Below are 23492 nucleotides of genomic sequence, written 5' to 3'. Positions count from 1 at the left end.
CAAGACCCTCTTCTTGCTGGCCCTGGCATCGGCGAAGAGAGTAGGGGAACTTCATGGTCTTTCCTATGATGTACGACACTCCAGGGGATGGGGATCTGTGACGCTCGATTTCGTCCCGAACTTCGTTGCGAAGACTCAGAAAACCGTCGATCCCTGACGACAGGTTCGAGTCATTCACGTTCCCTCCCTAATGGACTTCACCGATTATGATGCGGATGAGATGCTGCTTTGTCCTGTGAGGGCGCTACGGCGCTATCGAAGAGAACTCGACACCTCAGGCCTGAGTGTCGACGCCTCTTCGTTAGCACCGGGGTCACCCCCAAGAAAGAAGTATCCAAGAACACTCTTTCATTCTGGCTGCGTGAGGTCATCAGGAGGGCGTATGAGGCTGATGGTAGTGACGACATCCGTACGACCCGTCCGAGAGCTCACGAAGTCAGAAGTATTGGCCCCTCGTTGGCGTTTCGTAAGAACTTCTCCGTGCGCAGGTCCTGAAGGCAGGGGTTCTGGTCTAACCTAGACTACCTTTACGTCCTTCTACCTTCGGGATATTGCCCACAGGTCCTTGGATACCGTTTTCCTTGGGACCCGTGGTGGCTGCTCAACAAGTTGTGTAGCTAACCCCAGACCCTCGCAGGCTGAACAGTATCGAGTCCTGTGTGACTGTGTGGATGGATGTGTGAGTGGTGAGTGACTGGCTCTCTCTTCCCATCTTTTCCTCCTCCTCTACCTGTGGGCAGAGGGCCACGGTCGTCACTACGCTGGCATGAGGACGAGATGCAGGTGAGCTATATGACAGAGCCCCATCCTATCCCTTTCATTAGGGATAGGAGCAGAATATACAACCACTTCCTTCTTCTACAAGGGGGGGAAGTGGATGCCTACAAGAGGTCAAACCCATGACTTTATATTTGCTCCTGTACAGGAACAAGTTCTTACATTGCTGTACGAAGAGATACGCATGCCTCTCTCTTAGTACTCGGTCCAGAGGTCTGACCATTGATCCTGCGGTGACACCACCCCGATCAATCGGACAGAGGCTTGGATCCCTCCCTCGCTCTTACGACCAGGGAGGCTTCCAAGGTTGGGCGAACACCAGTCTGTTCACAAAAGACTCAGATTCCACCACCAAGAAGTGAGTCTTCCTATTGTAAAAGGACCAAAGGTTTGTATGCCGTGTCGGAAACAAAAATGACAATTTGTCTAAAATTGCATTTTTCCTAACTATACAAACCTGAGGTCCTTTTTACACATAGCCCCACCTCATGCCACCCCTCACTCTGCAGTTTTGCTTGGGCCAAAAGCAAAAGTGATTTGTTTACCTCCCAGTCGCGCGCGCGCGCGCCTGTCGGACAAGCAGTTAACTACCGAACCCCTTGTTCGAAAGCTTACGACCTATCCAGCAGCCGCTAGTACCTTCCTATTGTAAAAGGACCTCAGGTTTGTATAGTTAGGAAAAATGCAATTTTAGACAAATTGTCATTTCAGGGCTCTGTGCTTCGGACTGTCTACAGCCCCACAAGTATTCACCAACCTGATGGCGAATGTAGCAAGATGGCTTCACCTAGAGGGGATAAACATCTCCCTCTACTTGGACGACTGGCTGATCAGGGCCAAGTCGAAGAGTCAGTGCTTGGAGGACTTAGAAGTAACAAGGAACATGATAGATTCGCTAGGGTTGCTCGTCAACCTCGAGAAGTCACAACTGATCCCCAGCCAGAACTTGGTCTATCTGGGGATTCAGATGGATTCTCGGGGTGCGAGTATATCCTTCGCGAGAAAGAATCGCTCGAGGTTTGTCGAGAATCTCGAGTTCTTAGAAAAGAAAGAACAGCTCAGCGAGGGATTACCTGAGCCTTTTCAGGGACCCTGTCCTCATTGGAAAAGTTCTTCTCGCTAGGGAGACTTCACCTCCGCCCTCTTCAGTTTTTCCTCAAAGAGGTGTGGAGTTGGAAGACGGGTCAACTATCGGACGTCTTCCAACTTCCACAAGAAGTAAAGATCATATGAAGTGGTGGATCCCTCAGCTTCAAAAGAACGAAGGCGTATCGCTTGCCCTGCAGAACCCAGACCAAGTGTTGTTTACCGACGCTTCGGAGTCGGGATGGGGAGCGACGCTGGGAGCAAGGGAGGTGTCAGGCACCTGGACAAAGGAACAGGTGTCCTGGCACATCAATTGCAAGGAGCTTGTGGCCATACACCTAGCCTTAAAGTTCTTCGAACAGATAGTCAGAGACGGGGTGATACAGATAAACTCAGACAACACCACGGCTCTGGCTTACATACGCAAGCAAGGAGGCACGCACTCTTTCTCCCTCTATCAGTTGACAAGACACCTGTTAACCTGGACGGAAGAAAGAGGCATAACTCTCCTCACAAGGTTTGTTCAAGGGATCAAGAATGTGAGAGCGGACAGACTGAGCAGGAGAAACCAGGTCCTTCCCACAGAATGGACTCTTCACGAAGAAGTGTGTCGAAGTCTTTGGTCCCTGTGGGGGAGACCTCACATAGACCTGTTTGCGACGTTCCTCTCCAAAAGAATAGAGACCTTTTGCTCTCTAGTAGAAGATCCGAGAGCCTTCGCAATAGACGCGTTTCTTATGATTGGTCGGGTGTGGACGCTTACGCCTTTCCCCGTCAAATCTGGGGGAAGTGCTCAGGAAGTTCGTAGCTTTCGAAGAGCACGAAGTTGATACTCATAGCCCCATTTTGGACCAGCCCAGGAATGGTTCACGGAGGTACTGGAGTGGATAGTGGACTTCCCCAGATCGCTTCCAAACAGACACGATCTACTCAGACAACCCCACTTCGAGAGGTTTCATCACAACCTCCCAGGTCTCGCTCTGACTGCCTTTCGACTATCGAAAGACTTGTCAGAGCGAGAGGCTTTTCTCGCAAGGCATGCGGGGCTCTATCGCTAGAGCCCGCAGAGCTTCGACGAGAAGAGTATACCAGTCGAAGTGGGAAGTCTTTAGGAGGTTGGTGTAAGGGTCAGAAGCTGTCCTCCTCCAGTACCTCTATAGTGAATATTGCCGATTTCCTCCTCTTTCTGAGAGAGGAATCACACCTATCTGTCTCGACAATAAAAGGATAACCGAAGCATGCTGTCTTCAGTATTCAGGAATCGAGGCCTGGACATTGCTAACGACAAAGATCTACACGATCTAATTAGATCTTTTGAGACTTCGAAAGCAGCTACTCCTAGAACACCTAGTTGGAATCTAGACGTGGTCCTAAAATTCCTTTCATCGATAAATTCGAACCTTTACATCTGGCGTCCTTCCGCGACGTCACTAGGAAATGCTTGTTCCTGGTGGCTCTCGCTACAGCCAAGAGGACGAGCGAATTACACGCTCTGGATTCCACGGTGGGGTTCAAAGGAGATGCTGCCATCTGTTCTTTCCAGACAATGTTTCTGGCAAAGAACGAAAACCCATCAAAACCTTGGCCCAGAAGTTTTGAGGTAAAAGGCCTATCTAACCTGGTAGGCAGAGAGATAGAGAGATCTCTCTGTCCAGTGAGAGCTCTTAAATACTATTTAGAGAGGAAGAGACAGATGGGAGCTTGTCAACAAGGTCTTTGGTGTGCAGTGAAGAACCCCAAACGACTCATGTCCAAGAACTTGGCTTGGCTTTCTTTGTGAGAAGCGTTATTACTGGACGCTCACAAGAAAACTGCTCGGAGGAATCCTTCGGTCTTCTAAAGGTCAAGACGCATTGGAAGTAAGAAGCAGTAGCAACGTCTTTGGCGTTCCAAAGAATATGTCTCTGAAGAATATCATTGAGACTACATATTGGAGGTGCAATTCAGTGTTTGCATCTCATTATCTGAAGGACGTGAGAGTGACCTATGAGAAGTGCTTCTCGCTAGGTCCTTTTGTATCAGCAGATACAGTACTGGGTCTTGGAGCAAAGACTGATCCTTAATTTTGTGTTTTTTATCGTACATACCCTCTTGTCAGATAATGTGCTTGGTTTTCTAGTAGCAAGCTCACTACTGTCGCACGGGAGCAGAGTGTCATTGCTGGTAGGGGATCAAGGGATGTATGACTAGTAGGGGAGTACAAAATTTTTTTTTTTTTTTGTATATTTTGTAATGAAAGTGTAATTATGTTTCGAGTTTTTTGGTTGTTTGTGAGGAGTTCGGGGATAACTCCTTACAATCTTAGAACTAACATGGATGTTAGGATCAGGTGATCGGGATCGGTTTTGTGCTCCTTGAACAAGGTGTATTGTCCCTGTTAGTGGAATAGCACCCAATGACAAAAGGGCCTTTAGGCTCTGCGAGTAAGTGGATAAGACCCCATTGGCAGACCCACAAGAACTCTAGCCATAGATCATTATCTCGCTGAGGCTCTTGAGGCTAAGCAGACTCCAAGGCAGTAGCCGCGAAGTCTTCAGCCTAATAAGGTAGGAACCAAGGTTTATAAATACCTACAACATATGTTGTTTACCTGTCTATTTCAGTAGTTAGCTGTCTCTTACCCACCACCAATGGGTGCTAATCAGCTAAGTATATATCTGGCAGGGAAGTTGAATGTATAAAAATGATATTGTCATGTTACAATAAAGTTTTATACATACTTACCTGACAGATATATACGATTAATAGCCCACCCAGCCTCCCCGCAGGAGACAGGTGGAAGAGAAGAATTCTGATTAGAAAACGGGGATGGTTCCTAGTCCTGCCACCCAGGGCAGGGCGGTAGATCACCTGACCTACCTGTAGCGTGTGCCGCGAAATTTGAAATTCTGTCGGAGACGACGGAGTCTATAGCTAAGTATATATCTGTCAGGTAAGTATGTATAAAACTTTATTGTAACATGACAATATCATTTTTCGACAAATTGTCATTTTCCTAACCGCTCTAGCTACGGCAAAGAGAGTTAGCGAGGTTCAAGCCATCAGCAAACATATAGGCTTTAGGGGACATAATGCGGTATGTTCCTTAAGCCCTTTGTTCTTAGCCAAGAATGAAAACCCATCTAACCCTTGGCCCAAGAGCTTCGAGATCAAGGGGATGGCAGAAATTATTGGGCAAGAGCCAGAGAGAGTCCTGTGCCCTGTCAGGGCTCTCAAGTTTTATTTAAATAAAACGAAAGAGAGTCAAGGTCCTTCGGACAATCTGTGGTGTTCCGTTAAGAGACCAGACTTGCCTATGTCAAAGAACGCACTGGCGTTCTTTTTAAGGAGTACCATCAAGGAGGCTCATTCGTCCTGTCAAGATGGTGATCTGAGACTTTTAAAAGTTAATGCTCACGAGGTGAGGGCTATCGCAACTTCGGTGGCATTTCAAAAGAACATGGCACTCAGTGACATCCTAGGCGCCACCTTCTGGTTGGTCCTCGGACCAACCAGATCGTATGTGCAAGTGGCATGAGGAGACCAGGAGTGGCCTGTCATGGTTCCTCCTGTGGAAGGAGGAGGGTCTCTGGAGGCATTCTCGTTGGACGGGCTTGACGGTCCGTCTCCACAGGATGCAGTCACTCCTGAGATCCAGAGGTCGTTCGCGGAGGTAATTGCGCTGATTCATCAGCACAACGACCTTGGAAAAGGATCGCCACTCCCACCTACCGAACTCACATTGGGCTTGGAGGCGTTCTGGGGACCTAAGAAGGAACCCAGGAAGGCGGTAGGTCTGCCGCGATCAGCCTTGGCTGACAGCATACTAGGCCAAGTGGACGCTCTCGTCTCCTTACAGGAGGGTTCACTTCGGTCCGGTAGGTCTGCTAAGCTCCTTCCTCCACCTCTACCGCGACAGAGGCGCTTCTACGTGCCTTCAGAGGACCCTCTGCAGCCCAAACAGGATAACCCGGAACTAGCCAGGCTAACTTCTGGGGGTGTCTGCCGCAGCTCCTGTCGGAGAACCTTTCAAGGTTTTTTTATGTTTACCTACAACGGATGTTGTTTTCCTGTCTATTTCGGTAGTTAACTGTCTCTTGCCCACCACCAAGGATGCCAATCAGCTAAGTATATATCTGACAGGGAAGTTGAATGTACAAAAATGATATTGTTATGATACAATAAAGTTTTGTACATATACTTACCTGGCAGATATATACAATTAAATGGCCCACCCAGCCTCCCCTCAGGAGACAGGTGGAAGAGAAAATCTGATTAGAAAACGGGAATGGTTCCTAGTCCTGCCACCCAGTGGCAGGGCGGTAGATCACCTGACCTACCTGTAGCGTGTGCCGCGAAATTTGAATTTTTGTCGGGACGACGGAGTCTAAAGCTAAGTATATATCTGCCAGGTAAGTATGTACAAAACTTTATTGTATCATAACAATATCATTTTTTTATGCTCTTGTTTTAGGCTAATTTATTTTTCATTTAGCCTATTTATTTCAAATGTCATTTCTTTTATTAGTAAAAATCTGGTAGTTTGTTGACAGTAACATGGTGCAGGTAGTATTTATTGCATTTCATATATGTACTATTGCACTTCATATAATACTGAGTAATATTTTGGATGCTTGCAGTCAGCTTAGTTTTCTTGCTAAAATGAGAGACCATATACTAGTGTTATTGTCTAACTACTTATCATGTTATATTTGTGTTTGTGAATTACTTTACCTTAGCTGTACTTGCTATCCGTAATGGAGAATCACAATGATGCATGCAGGTAGTCCTGTGCTGTAAGTGCACAGTTGAAAATGTATGAATTTTGTCTGCTCTAACATTACTTCACCTAGGATGCATAGTTCTACTTGACCCCAGGGGTTTTCATCCCTAGTTAAGATGTAGCATCCTTAACCCAGACTGTGAATTCTCAAGAACAAAAATAGCCAAATTTATTATGCAGCATGTTACATGACTAGGAGCTTTGCATCCAGGGTCACTCCATACTTTCTAATTTAACAGTGTCATTTGAGAGGGATATGTCATAACCTAACCTCACAGTCTATACAGGCAGTCCCCGGTTATCAACAGCCTCGATTATCAGTAATCCGGTGTTATATTGCTTGACTAGTGCCGATAATCTGCAAAAATCAGATTTTCAGCGCCATAATGCGCTGATTTCCATTTATCAGTGCCAATGATAGAGTAGTGGTGTCAATGCATACCCAACAGAGTTGCCATGAACCAGTTATCATCAGTGCCAAAATCTGGTTATCACCGCCATGAAAGGGTGATTGGCGATTATCGCTTATCAAGGGTTACCAGTGATTTTCGCTTATCATCAAGCCATTCGAACGGAAACCCCCGCAGATATCCAGGGACAGCCTATAATGGCTTACTTAACCAGGGCACCATTCCCACTTTTCATATTTCATAAACTCACTTAGTACTTTACACTTCACAGGTTAAAGGTTCAGGTTACCTCTTCTGCATGGTCACATGTTCAATTGGTTCATGATTTTAAAAATCAACTTTTTAAGAGTTGATATCCCAATCACAATAAATATCCTCTCCCTTTGATACCAAGCACTAAAACATGCCTTGACCTTTCAGATACCAGTACCAGTCTTACTATTCCAAATTTTATGTAGGTTTGGAGGTGCTCCTAATAATTTACAAGAATAATGTGAGTCACCATCTGTTTGTCAAGGTGTCTCCTTGAGAATTGAAATCCAATAAGTATCTTGAAAAAGTTCTGGTTTTGAGAAAATTGGCTAAATATGAGGTTGTTATTTGTAGCCTCTTTCAGCTGAAAATACTTTGGTTATCAAGTTGGGTGAAATACAAAAGCAGAAATCTGCACATGTATTTGCAGTGTTAACGCAAAATGTCAGCCAAACTTACTGTTAAAATGGGGAGGTGGTCAATTTAGGATTTGAAAAATTCTTAAACTTCTTATCACCATTATTTGTATCTACTGCAGCATTAATTACAGTGTTCATTAGTTAAACACCCTAATTATTGTTACAGTACTCATCCATCAGTCCTGGTTAATTCTGTCCTGCTTGAAAGATTTTTTTTTTTTAACATGCTAACAAATATGCCATTCCTACATTTGGAAATGGGATTTTGAGTTGGATATACAGTAGTACGTATATACAAAATGAGGTTCTATATAAATAACTTAATAAGTACTAATTACATATAGTTTCCACTCGTACGACAGCTCAAATTCAAAATTTCGCTGGTAGCGCTTCAATATAGTTTGTGTAGGTAACAGCTGTCCCATTAACGGAATACTGTAACGATGTAGCAGACAATCCTTATTAGTTTTCTGCCTTCCATGGTGGCAACACCTGGTCTGTGTTAGTTTTATTAATTATTTTCCAGTTGCTTTACCGGAATCCGATGGAGGCTTCTTTAAATTAACCATTAGAATGCTGATATTGTAGCCTTCAAGCTGAAACCTTTCAGGATGAGTTTTTCCATTATTTTCTTTAATTGATTCAATAAGTCATCACAAATCAAGGTAAACTATGCCATTTGCATTTGTGGTTTTTTTTTTTACCAGTTAGGCTCCTGTCGCCACCAGTAATAGTCTTGGCATATTATGTGAACTATGTACAGCATATAGCATCCAAAAGAATTTTTAAGTCTTGAAAGTGGTAAACATTCCAAAAGGCACCAGCCATCCCAACTCCCAATACTTTCCTTAATTTCATCCTAGTTAGTGCCTCTCTTTAATGAGCACAGAACAGCACCCCTTGAAGAGTCTGATATGGACTGTTAAAAAGTGAACCCCTTTTGGATTCAGTACTTTGTTCATTGACAGAAGGCTGTTGCTGGCTTTAACTGTTAATTGCTCTGATGGATAAGTTAACAGAGTGCATCCCTTCTTCTGAACTTGTTAGTAAGTAATTTTCATAGCAATAGTTTGCTCTCAGGAGGCAGGTCTTGTTGAAATCGTAACTTTCAAGTAACTTCTTGTGCAGAAAACTTCCTGTTGAAAAACCATTGTAGCAAACCACAGAATAAAAATACAGTATTAATTAGATAAATTGTAATATGTACATGGTAATGTACATATAGAACAGTATTTCATGGAGGCATTGGAACCATTCACTCAGCCCCTACGTTTCCAAAGGTAAATTATGAAAGATACTTGTTAACTACTTGAAATTCTGTTTCAGTGGTATGGAGTAATAAATTGAGTTATCATAGGCAGTATACTAGGAGTACTGCATTTTGAAGTGTAAATTAGCTTGTAATTATATGTTCTTTGTCATTTTCAGGACCATGAATTTCACAGTGTCAAAAAGAGTATGTTTAATGGTAGTCGAATGATTATGAAAGTTAAATGTGATCCTGGGGATCCTGGGAACACCTATACTGATGGCCAGGATGTAAGCTCACCAGCCAGCAAGGAAGACTTAAAAATAAAGATATCATGGATGTTACTGAAGACTCCTTGCTGGAATGATTACATTTTTGAAGAGGTAAGGAGTGTGGCAATAGCTTTCCTTTGATTGTATTTAGTGCTGCAAGATCCTCATCTGGTTTGGAGATAATATAAAAGTGGTTGATATTGCATACAATATAAAACCCCAATATAGTTTTTATAGATGTGTAAAGTGATAGCAGTTTGGACTGCTTTGAGTTGTTGATTGTTTTTCATATGTGCTTTATGGTTTTCTTGTCATGTTGAAGCAATTCAGAAGTTTCCAGATTTTAGTTTTGTAATTTACAAGAACATTTACAGTAGGTTACAGTGTTAATGACCCATGCTGTCATGGCACCACACAACACCCAGTTACTTGTTACAAGTAGGTCATACTTCTACTCATCCTCAACTTAACCTGCCTCAGGTAGACCTGGGTCTGATAGACCCATCCCACCTTGTAAAACTTATAGTTCAGTATGTAACTGCTAAATACCTGGGAGACATGGTCTTCCCTGTAGCTTCCTAACTTTGTGTATCCATGTGGTGGTGAGGGAGTTACTTCAAGATCTCCTCCATTTTCTCAGTACTATGTACAAGGGTATTTGGGTTTGTGAGACCCACGTCTACCTGATGTGAGAGTTACTTTGATCTGTGAGACCCACATCAGCTTGAAATGTTATTTTCACTTATATAACTTACCCGGTGGTTACATATAGCTGTCGTCTCCTGACGTCACGGCAGAATTTGAAATTCGCGGTAGCGCTAATGGTTTGACAGGTGATCCCTCTACTCCCGCCCTCTACCGGGTACCGGGAACCATTCCAACAATAAATCAGAAGTTTCCTGCCGTCGGAACCGGTAACACGGTTCCTCTGCTGGTTGGAATTTGGATTTGATCATCTTGGTTTTCTCCTTTTGGTGATGTACCTTGAGTTTACTGATCTTTTTGCTAGCGCTATAGTTATTTTGGTTTTGATATTGTTGTCCTTTTTAGGAATTATTTTGAATTCTTCACGATGTCTGACACCGGCTCTGTTCAGTATAGGGTGTGTAGTAGTGGGTGTAAGACTAGACTTCTTAAAGCTTCACTTGATCCTCATTCTACTTGTGTTAGTTGTAGGGGACGTGAATGTTCTTTTGAGAATACGTGTGAAGAATGTAATCTCTAACATCTCAGGAGTGGAAGGCACTGGGAAAGTATATGAGAAAGTTAGAAAAAGATAGAATCAGAAAGGCTTCACAGAGATCTTCTTCTAAGTTAGTGAGTAGCCAGGATATTCCTCTGAATTCTATTAACCCCTTCAGCACTGGGACGTACACATGTACGTCTTTTACGGTACAGTAATAAAAGACCGGGACGTACGCGTGTACGTCTTTCATCCCTCCTCGAAAAGCAAAGCGTTTTCTTTAGCTTGGATGGTTTCCAGACACAGTATTGTGTACGAGAGAGGTGCTGAAGCTCCACCCACAATTCATTCTAACCATGAGCGTCCGATGGACGTCGTGACGTCATTTCATATGGGATATTAGGAGGGGTACTGGCCAACATATACCAGTGCGCCTCAGGCTATTATCTGAGAAGGATGATTACGATTTTGTCCGTAAACCATGTAGATTTGAATTCCAAATCTTTTTCCCCTTTTGATTGCAGTTATTTTATGTTTTTTTTTTTCAGTATCATGTCAGATGATAGTGTTTCAGAGTCAGGGTCTGAGTACCTGCCAAATCTATCAGATGATGATTATAGTGATAATTTTTTAGAGGTTGACAGTGACGAGTGTTTGGAAGACATTGAACCTCTTGTCGATGAAGGCTGGCAGTTCATAACTGATCCATCTTGTGACTTGCGCCCAGACCCACCCCCCCCTGATTCACGGAGGGTGGCAATGGGATTCCTGCTTATACACCAGATTTCATCTGCTTACGTGATGCATTTTTTTTCCTTTTTTGTGGTGATGTAATTGACAAATTGTGTGAATGGATGAATGCTCGGGCAGAGTAGTACTTTCATTCAACAGGAAAGCGTAAGGTGAAAGGACTTCTATGGAGGCCTGTTACTTGTGATGAGATGTGTTTTTTTTATAGCTTGCAGATGATAATGGGGGTGAATAACTGCCCCATATGTATATACGTATTGGTCACGAGATGCTGTTGCTTTTTTTATCATTATTATTATTATTATTACTATTATTACTGTTTTATTATTATTATTATTATTACCAGCTGCCTAAACATTCATTGATGTATATGCTGTTTCTGTATGAAACCTAGGAATAACTGTTTCAGTAAGAAAACTAGTACTGCTATACCCACTACTACTATTTTACTACTACTTTACTACTTTTTCTGCTACTTTATTTCTATTACTTTACTGCTATTTCTACTACTTTATAACAGTTCCTACTTCTGCAATTACTTTTTCTACTAAATATTCTTTTTTTTCCGATATTCTTACTATATTTTTTTGTAATTTTTTGACAATGGGGTAAAAATATTCATTGATATCCATACACACAATGTTTTCACATAAGAATATGAAGGAAAAATATGAATAACATAAAATTTAGTGGGAGCAAGTAATGATGGATACTCGCGGTCGACAGGGGGTCTCATGCGGTATGCAAGCATTAGCAGCAATGTAGCAGGCCAGTGGCGAAGGGGTTAATCCTGTTCCTATTAACCCCGTAGTGGTTGCTCCTGCCCTCGAATCTGTATCTCCCGATCCCGATCCCGTGTCAGTATTACGAGCCGATATGGACTCGAAATTTGTCTCTTTCCTCACCACTATGCAGAAAATGGGTGAGACAGTGCAAGAGGTGGTAGTTAAGTGTGATAAAATTACTTAGTGCAAGTGTAGTGAGGAGGATGGTTGGTTCGTTCGGCCCGTTCGTTCTCCTAGGTCTAGGCCCCTGTCAAACTCCCCAGATCCTGGGAGGAGGCATGCCGAAAACCGAAGGGAGGCGAGCGGGACCTGCTCCCGAGCAGCCGCCCCCTCAAGCAATCCTGTAGCCGTATCCCAGGATGCTGTCGCTCACCATTGGAAAGGTGTTGCGAGGAAGTGTTTTTCGTCAAGTGACTCTAGTTCAGATGTTTCCTCTTATAGAGGTTGGCGTAATAAGACTTCTAGACCGCTGAAAGGTCGCGCGATGTTTCGCCTGCTGCGGTTCCCAAGAAGGTGGCGGCTGCCGAACCTTCTTGTAGTTTTTGGGAGGAGCCTGAAGCTTTTTTCTCCGGCGGTTTCGATTTATCGTCCCTTCTCTCATAGAAGAAAGGAGAAGCCGAACACGCACACTCCTTCGGAGCCTTCTCCAGAGCCTCTCAAGCGATAACTCCTGCGGCTCCAGACGTGTTTGTGGATCATCCTCACACCTCCCGCGCCTTCTACGTCGGTGGATCCTCAACCTTCGGTGTTTGAACAGATGAATGCCAAGTTAGGCAGTATCTTGGACGCTTTTTGGCAAGTCTCTTTCGTCCCCGAATGCGCTCCCGACCGCCTTACATCTTCCGCAGACTACTGTGCAGTCCTCTTCGCAGGTCTCCTTTGCAGTCGCCTCTTCAGGCTCAGACTCTTCCATGTGACTCCTCTTCAGACGCCACTTCAGGCGCCTGGTCGGACTCCTTTCCTGACTCCGTCTATGGCGCCACGTCAGGCTCTCGCTCGAGCGCCACCTCAGCCGCCAGCTCAGCTGCCAGCGCGGCCGCCAGCTCAGCCGCCAACGCAGCCGCCAGCTCAGCCGCCCGGATACGTCTCATTACAGGCTCAGACGTCTTCTCCTGCTTTCTCACACCCTCTCGGACGCGGTCAGGGTGTGACTTCGCCGAACAGGATTCCTCTTCCGATGGAATGTTCGCCAGTTTCGTCGAGGAAGCTTTGGATTTGGAGGAAGAAAGAGAAGGACTTACAGAAAAAGACAAGCATTTTGTCGGGGTATAAACTCCTTTTACGATCCTTCGTTGACAACTTTGGAGATTCTTTTTGCGCCTTCCGTTCCAGTTTCTCCTAGTTCGCAGTGGAAAAAGGACAGTAAGCCTGACTCTCGTCTCGTTCACGCGTCTCGTCCTCTCGATTTCGGCTAAGAAAGCTATCAAGAAAGTTAACGCTTGGCTTTTGGAGAAGAGGGAACAGGGGAAAAATGTTTTTTGTCTTCCCCCTTCGAGACTTTCGTCAAGGAGCCGTGTCTGGTATGACACTGGAGAAGTTTTTTCCCTGGGTGTGACTGCCTCCGCTCAGGGAGACTTTTCTAGTCTCGTGGACTCTTCCCGCAGAGCAGCCCTTAATACTGCTAAGATTTTCTTTTCAACAAATGAACTGGAGCATCTTTGCAAGAGTGTTTTCCGTGTTTTCGAAGTTGTTAGCTTCCATGGATTGGGCCATTGCTTCGCTGGCCAGGAAAGTCAAGTCATTTGGACTTTCGGAGGAGCAGTTGAAGGATTTTGCCTCGGTACTGGATTGTATCGATAAAGGCATCTGTGATGGAGCTTCGGAGCTCGCTGCCATTTTCGCCTCTGGAGTGTTGAAGAAGAGACAGCTTTGGTGCTCCTTCTTGTCGAAAGGGGTTTCATCGAACCAGAAGTCTGCCTTCGCTCTTCTCTCCTTTGGACAAGAAACACCTATTTCCGCAAGAGATTGTGAGCGAGATCGCTCAATCTTTAACACAGAAAGCGACCCAGGATCTTTTATCACAGTCAGTGAAGAAGCCCAGGAAGATAGCTCCGGTTCTTTCTGCTTCTCGGAGTGCTCCCTCCACGGAAGCTCCTAAACCATTTCGAGGGAGAGCTCCCGTTCGATCTTCCTCCAGGTTTCGTGGGAGAGGTAGAACCTCTTCTAAAACCACTCCCTCTTCCATCAAGAAGTAGGCCCGTAGTCCTCCACACAGCAGTAGGAGCCAGATTACACTTTTCTGGCAGACCTGGTTTCATCTCGGAGCGGATCCTTGGACGGTCCAGGTCCTGAGGAAGGATACACCATTCCGTTCATCAAGCACCCCCCTCTCACAGAATTTCCTGTGAATTTGTCAACCTACTCGGAGAACTCCGAAAAATTTGCTGCCCTCCATCAAGAAGTTCTCGCCTTACTGGCAAAGAGGGCCATAGAGTTAGTGACTCTCCGCAGGAACCAGGATTTTACAATCGCCTTTTCCTGGTAAAGAAGGCCACCGGGGGTTGGAGACCGGTGTTGGACGTCAGTGCCCTGAACGTCTTTTGTCCTGAAGACGAAGTTTTCTATGGAAACGACCCAATCAGTATTAGCAGCTCTTCATCCTGGAGATTGGATGGTTTCCATAGACCTTCGGACGCTTATTTTCATATTCCGATTCATTCGGAATCGAGAAGATTCCTAAGATTCGTGTTCCAGGGCCGCATTTATCAGTTCAGGGCCCTCTGCTTCGGCCTGTCGACAGCTCCACAAGTGTTTCACCAGAGTTCTGTCGTCAGTAGCAAAGTGGCTTCATCTAGACGGGATACGAATATCCATGTATCTAGACGATTGGCTTCTCAGGGCAAAGGTCCAGACAGAGTGTGTGGAGGACCTACAAAAGACTTTAAGGATGACGGAAAGCCTAGGTTTGTTAGTAAACAAGGAAAAGTCATGTCTCACTCCTTCTCAGGAGATAGTTTATTTAGGAGTGAGGGACTGAATTCAGTTCTTTTTCAGGCTTTTCCGTCTCGCCAAAGGATCGACTCTTGCCTGAACAAAATAGACGAATTCTCGTCAGACAAACTGCTCTCGGCAAATCAGTGGATGAGCCTTTTAGGAAACCTTGGCTTCAATAGAGCAATTTGTAAGTCTGGGCAGGCTCAACATGAGACCACTTCAATTTTACTTGAAGCAGAAGTGGCAAAGGAAGAAGTTCCCAGACTCCTTCGTGTTCCCATCTCGGAAGGAATCAAACAGGACCTACTTTGGTGGAAATCAGAAGGAAGGCTAGAGGAAGGCTTGTCTCTAAGCCAGTTGAGCCCCAACCTTATGCTTTTGTCAGACGCATCAGACAAAGGGTGGGGAGCTACTCTGGGGAGAAAGGAAGTGTCGGGACTTTGGCAGATTCATCAGAGAAGCTGGCACATAAATCTAAAAGAGTTGAAGGCGATTCATTTGGCTCTAATGCACTTCAAGACAGAGGTAAGAGGGAAAGTAGTGCTGGTTCAAGCAGACAACACCACGGCTCTCTCTTACATAAAAAAAACAGGGGGGGACACACTCGTTCTCTCTGTGCGAGGCGGCGAGAGACCTACTCATTTGGGCGAAGAGAACAAGGTTGTCTTGAGCACAAGATTTATTCAAGGCTCGAAGAATGTAAAGGCAGACATTCTCAGCAGGAGAGGACAAGTCCTCTCCACAGAGTGGACGTTACATCCTCAAATATGCAAGAAGCTTTGGGGGATTTGGGGATGTCCTCAGTTGGATCTCTTCGCCACAAACAAGACAGCTCGTCTACCACTGTATTGCTCCCCAGTTTCCAGACGAGGAGGCGTTTTACAGTGGATGCCATGCTTCTGGACTGGTCAAATCTGGATCTGTATGCCTTTCCACCTTTCAAAATGCTAAGATTAGTTCTGGCAAAGTTCAGAGGTCATCAGAACGTCAGGATGACTCTGATAGCCCCCTTTTGGCCGGCCAGGGAATGGTTTCCGGATCTACTTCTGCTGTTGACGGACTTTCCGAGAGAGTTACCGTTAAGGAAGGATCTACTCAGACAGCCCCACTTTCTGAGGTTCCATCACAACTTGTCCGCTCTTCGACTAGCCGCCTTCAGACTGTCGAGCATCTCCTCAGAAAGAGAGGATTTTCAAAGAGAGCTTCAAGGGCTATTGCTAGACCCAGAAGAGAATCCTCTGATCGAGTGTACCAAGCTAAGTGGGTCCAATTCAGAGCTTGGTGCAAAGAAGAAGGAATTTCGTCTTCTAAGACCTCTATAGCTCAGTTAGCTAACTTCCTTCTTTTTCTTCGTGAGAAGAAGAAGCTTTCTACCCAGACGATTAGGGGTTATAGAGCTATTGTTCTTCTGTGTTCAGACATCGAGGATTAGACATTTCTAATAATCAAGACCTCTCAGACCTGAGTCGTTCCTTTGATACGACCAAGACAAAGGAGTCAAGAACAGTAGCTTGGAACCTGGATTAGTTCTTAAATGGCTGATGTCAGATAGATTCGAACCGATCTCCTCTAGTTCTTTTAGAGATCTGACCAGGAAGACCCTTTTTCTTTGTGCTTTAGCATCAGCTAGAAGAATCAGTGAGCTGCATGCTATTGATAAGAGAGTTGGATTCGCTAAGGGCGATGCCATTTGCTCATCAATGCTGGGGTTTTTGGCTAAGAATGAAAATCCCTCACGTCCTTGGCCTCGTTCTTTCTCTATAAAGAACATTTCGGAGTTAGTGGCCCGGGGCCTAATGAGCCTGAATGTCTTCTCTGTCCAGTGAGAGCACTTAGACATTATGTGCAAAGGACCAAAGGTATAAGAGTAAGAGTGATAACCTGTGGTGTTCAGTGAAAGATCCTTCTCGTCCTCTTTCTAAAAATGCGCTCTCCTTCTTTTTAAGGAATTTGATTTCTGAGGCACACGGACAATGTCAGGACTCAGATATCAAGTGTGTTTAAAGTCAAAGCTCATGAAATTAGAGCAGTGTCTACGTCTATGGCCTTTAGGACGTTAATCTGTCTTTGAAAGACATTATTAAATCTTACATATTGGAGAAGCAATTCTGTCTTCGCATCTCATTATCTGACAGATTTGCAAACCACATATGAAAATTGCAGTACATTGGGGCCATTCATTGTGACTGACACGGTATTGGGGGGTGAGGGAGAGAAGGATGTATCCCATCCTCACTAACTTTTCTCCTGCATTATGTTTTTTGTATTTTAAGGTTGTCTGAAGATACAGGGAGTTTTTGAGTATCTTTCAGTCTTTTAATGTCTGGTGTATTTCTTAAATGGTTGTGGTGATCCCTCGTTTTTCATTGTATTTTGTGGTGATTTGTACTGCGCCCTGAGCAGGGGCATTATAGTCTTGTCCGTTACGGTCACGTCCTCAACGGCAAGTACTTATTATTGTGTCCGACGCACGGATCCATATATCCTGTCGGTACAATAAAGGACAGCAGACTACAGAGGCAGTAACCACTGAGTCAGCGGTCTTTAAAGGTAAGGAACCTATATCTTCGGATAATTCCAACAGTTATTTTAGCTGCCATTGTCCCACCACCTAAATGTGTCAATCAGCTATATGTAACCACCGGGTAAGTTATACAAGTGAAAATGACATTTTTATAATAATATAAAGTTTCACTTATACTACCCGGTGGTTACATAACGAAGCCCGCCCTCCTCCCCTCATATGGACAGGTAGGCATGAAACTTCTGATTTATTGTTGGAATGGTTCCCGGTACCCGGTAGAGGGCGGGAGTAGAGGGATCACCTGTCAAATCATTAGCGCTACCGCGAATTTCAAATTCTGCCGTGATGTCAGGAGACGACAGCTATATGTAACCACCGGGTAAGTATAAGTGAAACTTTATATTATTATAAAAATGTCATTTTACTGTTTGTGAAAAAATATATACTAAATGTTATGTGTATGAGTATACACATTCCAATTAATCTATGCATTCAGGTATAAAATTATATCACTGGAAATTATTGAAATTGCAAAGAAAAATAGACAAAATCAGTATATGCTGTTATCAGTAATCATAAGCTCATACAGGAGGGGTTAATTTACATTTATATTGATTGTTTTTGTTTTTACTGGTGTCCTTTACTTAGTTCTTCTTTTTTCCAGGTGTATATATAAAAAATTTAAAAATGCTAAAATACCAAAACATTAATTACATACTCATGCCTTGTCATCTCTGATTTCTGATAAGAATGCAGTGTCTGGTAGCCCATCTTCACAGCATGAAGTTCTGTCCAAGACCAAGGTTTAGAACCTCTCCAAAAACCATTTTTTATTTATTTTATAATTCGTTGAAAATATTTTTTTGTGATTTTCTTTAAAAATGTTTGTTTCAATGGTTAGAGTAAGAGAAAAAATTAGTTTTTTTGCAAGTTTGAAGAGAAGAAATATTGATTTTGTTCCCTTATATAGCATTAGGAAAATATAAGGCACAAAAACTATTTTCTTTATTTTTCATTATGAGGCAGAAAAGTGACAGAGCTCTACCTGAAGGGGATTAAGCAATATGCAAAAGAATGATACACTTTTTATTATACCATTTGGATGGGTTAGTAGTGTAGCTGGATTTGTTCATGATGTTTTGGCTTGCTACATTTTTTTCTTGACAGGCCACTTTGGATGAGATGGGGGTTCCTTTAAACATTAAGAGAGAAAGAGAGTTTGTATGTGTTCACCCCTCATCTTCTCATCATTAGTTGTAATTTCTGTGTACTCTATAAAGGCCTCCAGAGTTGTAGTCAGCCTAGGTTAGAGGTATCATCAAAGATATATTGACTGATCTTGATAAGGTAGGGTGGTTCAAGATTTTTATACAAGTAACTTACCAAGTGATTACTTAGCTAATGAATATACTTGCATGGCATCCTCAATTCAAAGTTTGTGGTAATGGCTGCTTGAGTGGAATTGATATATACTATTTCACATTTGCAGTTTTGTATATTTCTGCAAGGGATTAGTTATTTAATGATTGTCCTATGTCCACCTTGTCCTTACTACTGTAGAGTATGAATGCATGGTTATTTCACTTCTTGTACAGGTGAATTTATACTCAAAATTGAAAATATACACAAATATGCAGTCACGTAAATATGTGGTCACAACTATTGTGTGATGTGCAGTTGATTAAGGATTTGGACAAGGTGATGTATGTATAGTTGTTGGACAGTAATGTAATTCCAGTGATTTTTTTATGGTTCCCATGACATTATCTTGTGATCTGTTGCTGATTGACTGGTGTGGCCTCACAGGAAACCGTCTAGTTGCTGTGATGGTTGAGGTTGTTGTTGCAGCCTTGTTGATTGCATTAGTGGCAGGAAAGTACAATCAGTTATAGAGTACGTACTGTCGGCCAAAAAACTCGTGGCAGAGTTTCATAATTTTTCGTTCACCTGCCTGATGCACGATTCATGCCTTATTTATCTATTTTTCTTTTCAAAGATGGAAGAAATCATGTGTAATGGCGTTAAAAACAGTCACTGATATCTTTAGAACATTATGTTATGTTATTGTGTAAAACTATTTCCCATATAGCAAAATTGACGTGAACGAAACGAAGTGATAAAAAACGTCATATCACAACCATAGATATACATTACCAAATAGATAGGAGACACCTATCACTAGTAGTATCGCATAAACATAGTCCTTAAATTATCATTTCAATATTAAGTTGAAGGTAGTTGAACTATTCCATTTGTTAAATTTTACATAAAACATTGGAATCTCACAAAATGCTATCATATTTAAAAACAAAATGAAAAAAAAAAAAAACTATATTTAACTTAACCGTGTGAAACCAGGCGGAACCGCACTCTATTGCTTTTGATGTTATGTGCACGGGAATCTAATGTCAATGTGTCATTTATCGGTCTAAGAAACATCCCTCGATGAGCAAGAGAATTATTGCACTGCATTCGGTGCAAGTTCCTGTTGGAGAGATATCAAGAAAGCTTAATAAACCGGAGAGAATCATACATAGATGAATAAAATTGTTTAAAGACAATACAGTAGTGTAAATGTTGCTGAGCAACATTCATTTGTGAACTTTGAATTCTAGTGCCTCGTCCCGACATTGCTGAACCTAGCTCTACGCTTATGACTGGTGTCTGATGAATACTTTAGATGGAGAGGAAGAGATTTTTAAATCTACACTTGAAGTCTTTGATAGTTGTCTAATGAATAAGTCTAATGAATAAGCAAACTTATCTTTGATGGATGAGAGATTCAGTTAGGCTTACTCTTTTTGTTTTCTTTTTTATCGGTGGCCAGTGAATACCACTGATAGGGAGGGAAACGGTTTCAATGATGCATGCATTTTTTTCTTCAAAACCTAAAGAATACGTTTTATTGGGAGATACTTTATTAACATCGGCCTAATCCTTCCATCACTCCTATATGCCACCTCCGCTCTCTTCTGCATCTCAGGCGACTAGATCCTACTTCTCACTACGAATTCCATCTCGTGAAAGCATCACTAATGATAACGGTTATTTTAAAATTCCCCGCACCGACAACGGACGCCTTAAAATGCATTTTGTTCATGAAACTTACCTGACAGATATATATATAGCTGTATTCTCCGAAGTCCGACAGAATTTCAAAATTCGCGGCACACGCAGTGGGCGGCCAGGTGGTGGTACCCATTCCCGCCGCTGGGAGGCGGATATCAGGAACTATTCCCATTTTCTATTCATATTTTTTCTGTCGCCGGTCGGTAAACAACTGTTTACAGACCTCCGCCTAGGATTTTGAAACTTCATTAGCCGCTTAAGTATCCTAATTATTCTTACGATATTGACTTGGTATTTGTGGCTAGGCATACGCTATCGTAAATTTTTCATTGCATTTGATGTCTGAGGCTAGTTAGCTAGTTTCAGATTTGTTGTCTGCATGGGGGATGGTGAAGCTACCGGAACTTTCGTAGACACTCGCTTAGTGTATATGGCGTTTACTTGTTTTCTTTGCATAAGTTCAATGTAATTAGTGTAATGTGTGACTGATTACGGAAGAAGTAGGATTCATGTACGCATTTTAGAGCGTGTTAGAATCAGGAGTTTTCCTCCACAGTAAACAGAAGTTAGAAATAATGAACCTTCTAACCTCCTGTAGATTTTATTTTTGCCTAACCCTGTGGTATGGCTTACGGGCTAGAAGAAGTGTCTGCTAGAGGATTACATCAAGTAATCTTAGACTAAAGTGCTCGCTCTCCAATCAGTGTTGTGAAGTGTAGTGCCCCTTGTGTTGTGGAGGGGGCGTCAGATCGGCCCCATAATGCCTCTAGGCCTGGACCTCTGTCGGACTCCCAGGACTCAGGGAGAGGGTATGTCGAAAGCCGCAAGAGGGTTACGGGGGCTCCCCACCGATCTGGCGTCCCTTCGGCAGAACCTGTTGACGCTTCCCAGGCTGCTAAAGATCGTGCACGCGCACGAATCTTGAAGGATTGCTTCTCGTCCTCCGAGGCGTCCTCCCCGCGCAAGGGTTTGGAGCTCTCGGGAAGGACTCGCGCCCTCTAAGAAGCTTTAGAGAAGAGGACGCTTCACGTCCTCTCTCTCGTTAGGAGGGAATGTCAGATCGGCCCCATAACGCCTCTAGGCCTAGACCTCTGTCGGACTCCCAGAAACCAGGGAGAGGGCATGTCAAAAGCCGAAGGAGGGTTACGGGTTTTTCATGCTGATCTGGCTTCCTTTCGGCAGGTCCTGTTGTCGCTTCCCAGGCTGCCGAAGATCGAGCACGTGCACGAAGCTTCAAGGGTTGTTTCTCGGCCTCCGAGGCATCCTCCCCACACAGGGGTTGGGGCTCTCGGAAGGACTCGCACCCCCTAAAGAAGCTTTAGAGAAGAGGACGCTTTCACGTCCTCTCTCTCGTCACGAGAGGATGAGGAGTAAAGAGACCACATTTACCCTTTTAGAAAGAATGCACTGGCTCTTTTTCTAAGGGACATTTAAGGAGGCTCATTCATCTTGCCAGAAGAGTGATTTGAGCCTCCTGCGACTTGTGAACGCTCATGTATATATCATTTTATACATTATTAAGGAGGCTCATTCATCTTTCCAGAAGAGTGATTTGAGCCTCCTGCGAGTGACCGCTCATGTATACATCATTTATACATTATTAAGGAGGCCTCATTCATCTTGCCAGAATTTGACCGTTGATTTGAGCCCCCTGAGAGTGAACGCTCATGTATACATCATTTATACATTATTAAAGAGGCTCATTCATCTTGCCAGAAGAGTGATTTTGAGCCTCCTGCGATGTGAACGCTCATGTATATGAACGCTCATGTATATATCACTTGCTACTTATTAAGGAGGTTCATTCATCTTGCCAGAAGAGTGATTTGAGCCTCCTGCGAGTGAAACGCTCATGAAGTTAGAGCTGTTTGCAACCTCGCTAGCATTCCAAAAGAAGTTTGGTAATCAAGGACATTCTTGATTCCACCTTTTGGAGGAGCAACTCAGTATTCGTTCTCCTCTCCATCATGGCGCTCCGTATACGCTTATGTAACGTTCGCTTTACTTCGAAAAGCAAGCTGATAAGTTTGACGGCCGGCAAGCTGCTTTGCACAGTCAAACAACTTATGTCTCTGGTCGGCATAAGAAGGGCAATTTACACGTGAGGAAGCTTTTGGAGGTGCTCGACGTCCTATAAGTAGAGACAATTTCTCCAGGACGCTTCGGCAAGCACCTTGCGGAAGACGAAAGCCATACGTCTTCCTTTAGTGTTTCCACACTTCTTCAGGAGCAGCGTGCGGCTCTCCATGGAGACTCGCATGAGGACGTCCCTTAAAAATATTCAACGTTCATACGCAAAAAACGCGGTTCGTCCATAACATTGAGATGTTGGCAAGGTCGCTCGACCAGGACGCCTCTTGGCGGGCCTTGCATGCATCAAGGCGCTCAACGAGTTCCTCTCTGAAACGTCGTTCAGGAAAGACTTGGTGTTCTCTGCTCAGACACGCTCGTAGCTAAGCAGGACGTTTTTTGAGGACGCGCAGCAGGACGCTAAGCAGGACGCTCGCCAGGACGCTTTTGAGGACGCTCAGCAGGACGCTTTTGAGGAACGCTTTTGAGGACGCTTTTGTTGCACATTCGCCAGGACGCTTCGGTGGAAGCTCGGCAGGACGCTTTGCGAGAGAAAAGACTTGTAGAAGGCGTTTTATTTGCTGTCAGGACAGTTTCTTAGGACGCTTGACGCTTTATAAACGCTCGTCAAGAGGAGGTTTTTTCAGAAACTCTCCACAGGACATTCCTTTACAGAAATTTTTAAAAAGGATTCGGAGTTAGCGGAGAGACATACCCGAATTTTTTCTTCGATCCCTCTTTCCTCTTCATCGATTTCTCTGAAGAATACGGGAAGATTATATACTCGGATTCCTGTGTGACTTTCGGTCATGTTAAAGGTTTTCCCCTATTAGCAAAGTGCTAATAGTTTTGTCTAGTAAGGACGTTTTCCCCATTGTCAAGATACTAAACGTTTTGTCATTTAAGTGGGGGGGACCCCTCATAAATGGGGTAGTTCTCATTGACATAGA

General features: G+C 43.8%; 1 protein-coding gene across 1 annotated transcript in view; it reads left to right on the top strand.

Annotated features, from left to right (window-relative positions):
* Positions 1-23492, top strand: part of LOC135197498 (transmembrane protein 87A-like) — a 212774-nt gene that overhangs the window by 8201 nt on the left and 181081 nt on the right. Inside the window, exons 2-3 of the mRNA XM_064224561.1 lie at positions 9135-9338; positions 9605-9665. Coding sequence (XP_064080631.1) covers positions 9135-9338; positions 9605-9665 — 265 coding nt within the window. The remainder of the gene's footprint in view (positions 1-9134; positions 9339-9604; positions 9666-23492) is intronic.

The sequence above is a fragment of the Macrobrachium nipponense genome, chromosome 21 (assembly GCF_015104395.2).
Source record: "Macrobrachium nipponense isolate FS-2020 chromosome 21, ASM1510439v2, whole genome shotgun sequence".
Lineage (NCBI taxonomy): Eukaryota > Metazoa > Arthropoda > Malacostraca > Decapoda > Palaemonidae > Macrobrachium > Macrobrachium nipponense.
The sequence above is the reverse complement of the archived record's forward strand: the minus strand, read 5'-3'. Positions and strand labels throughout refer to the sequence as shown.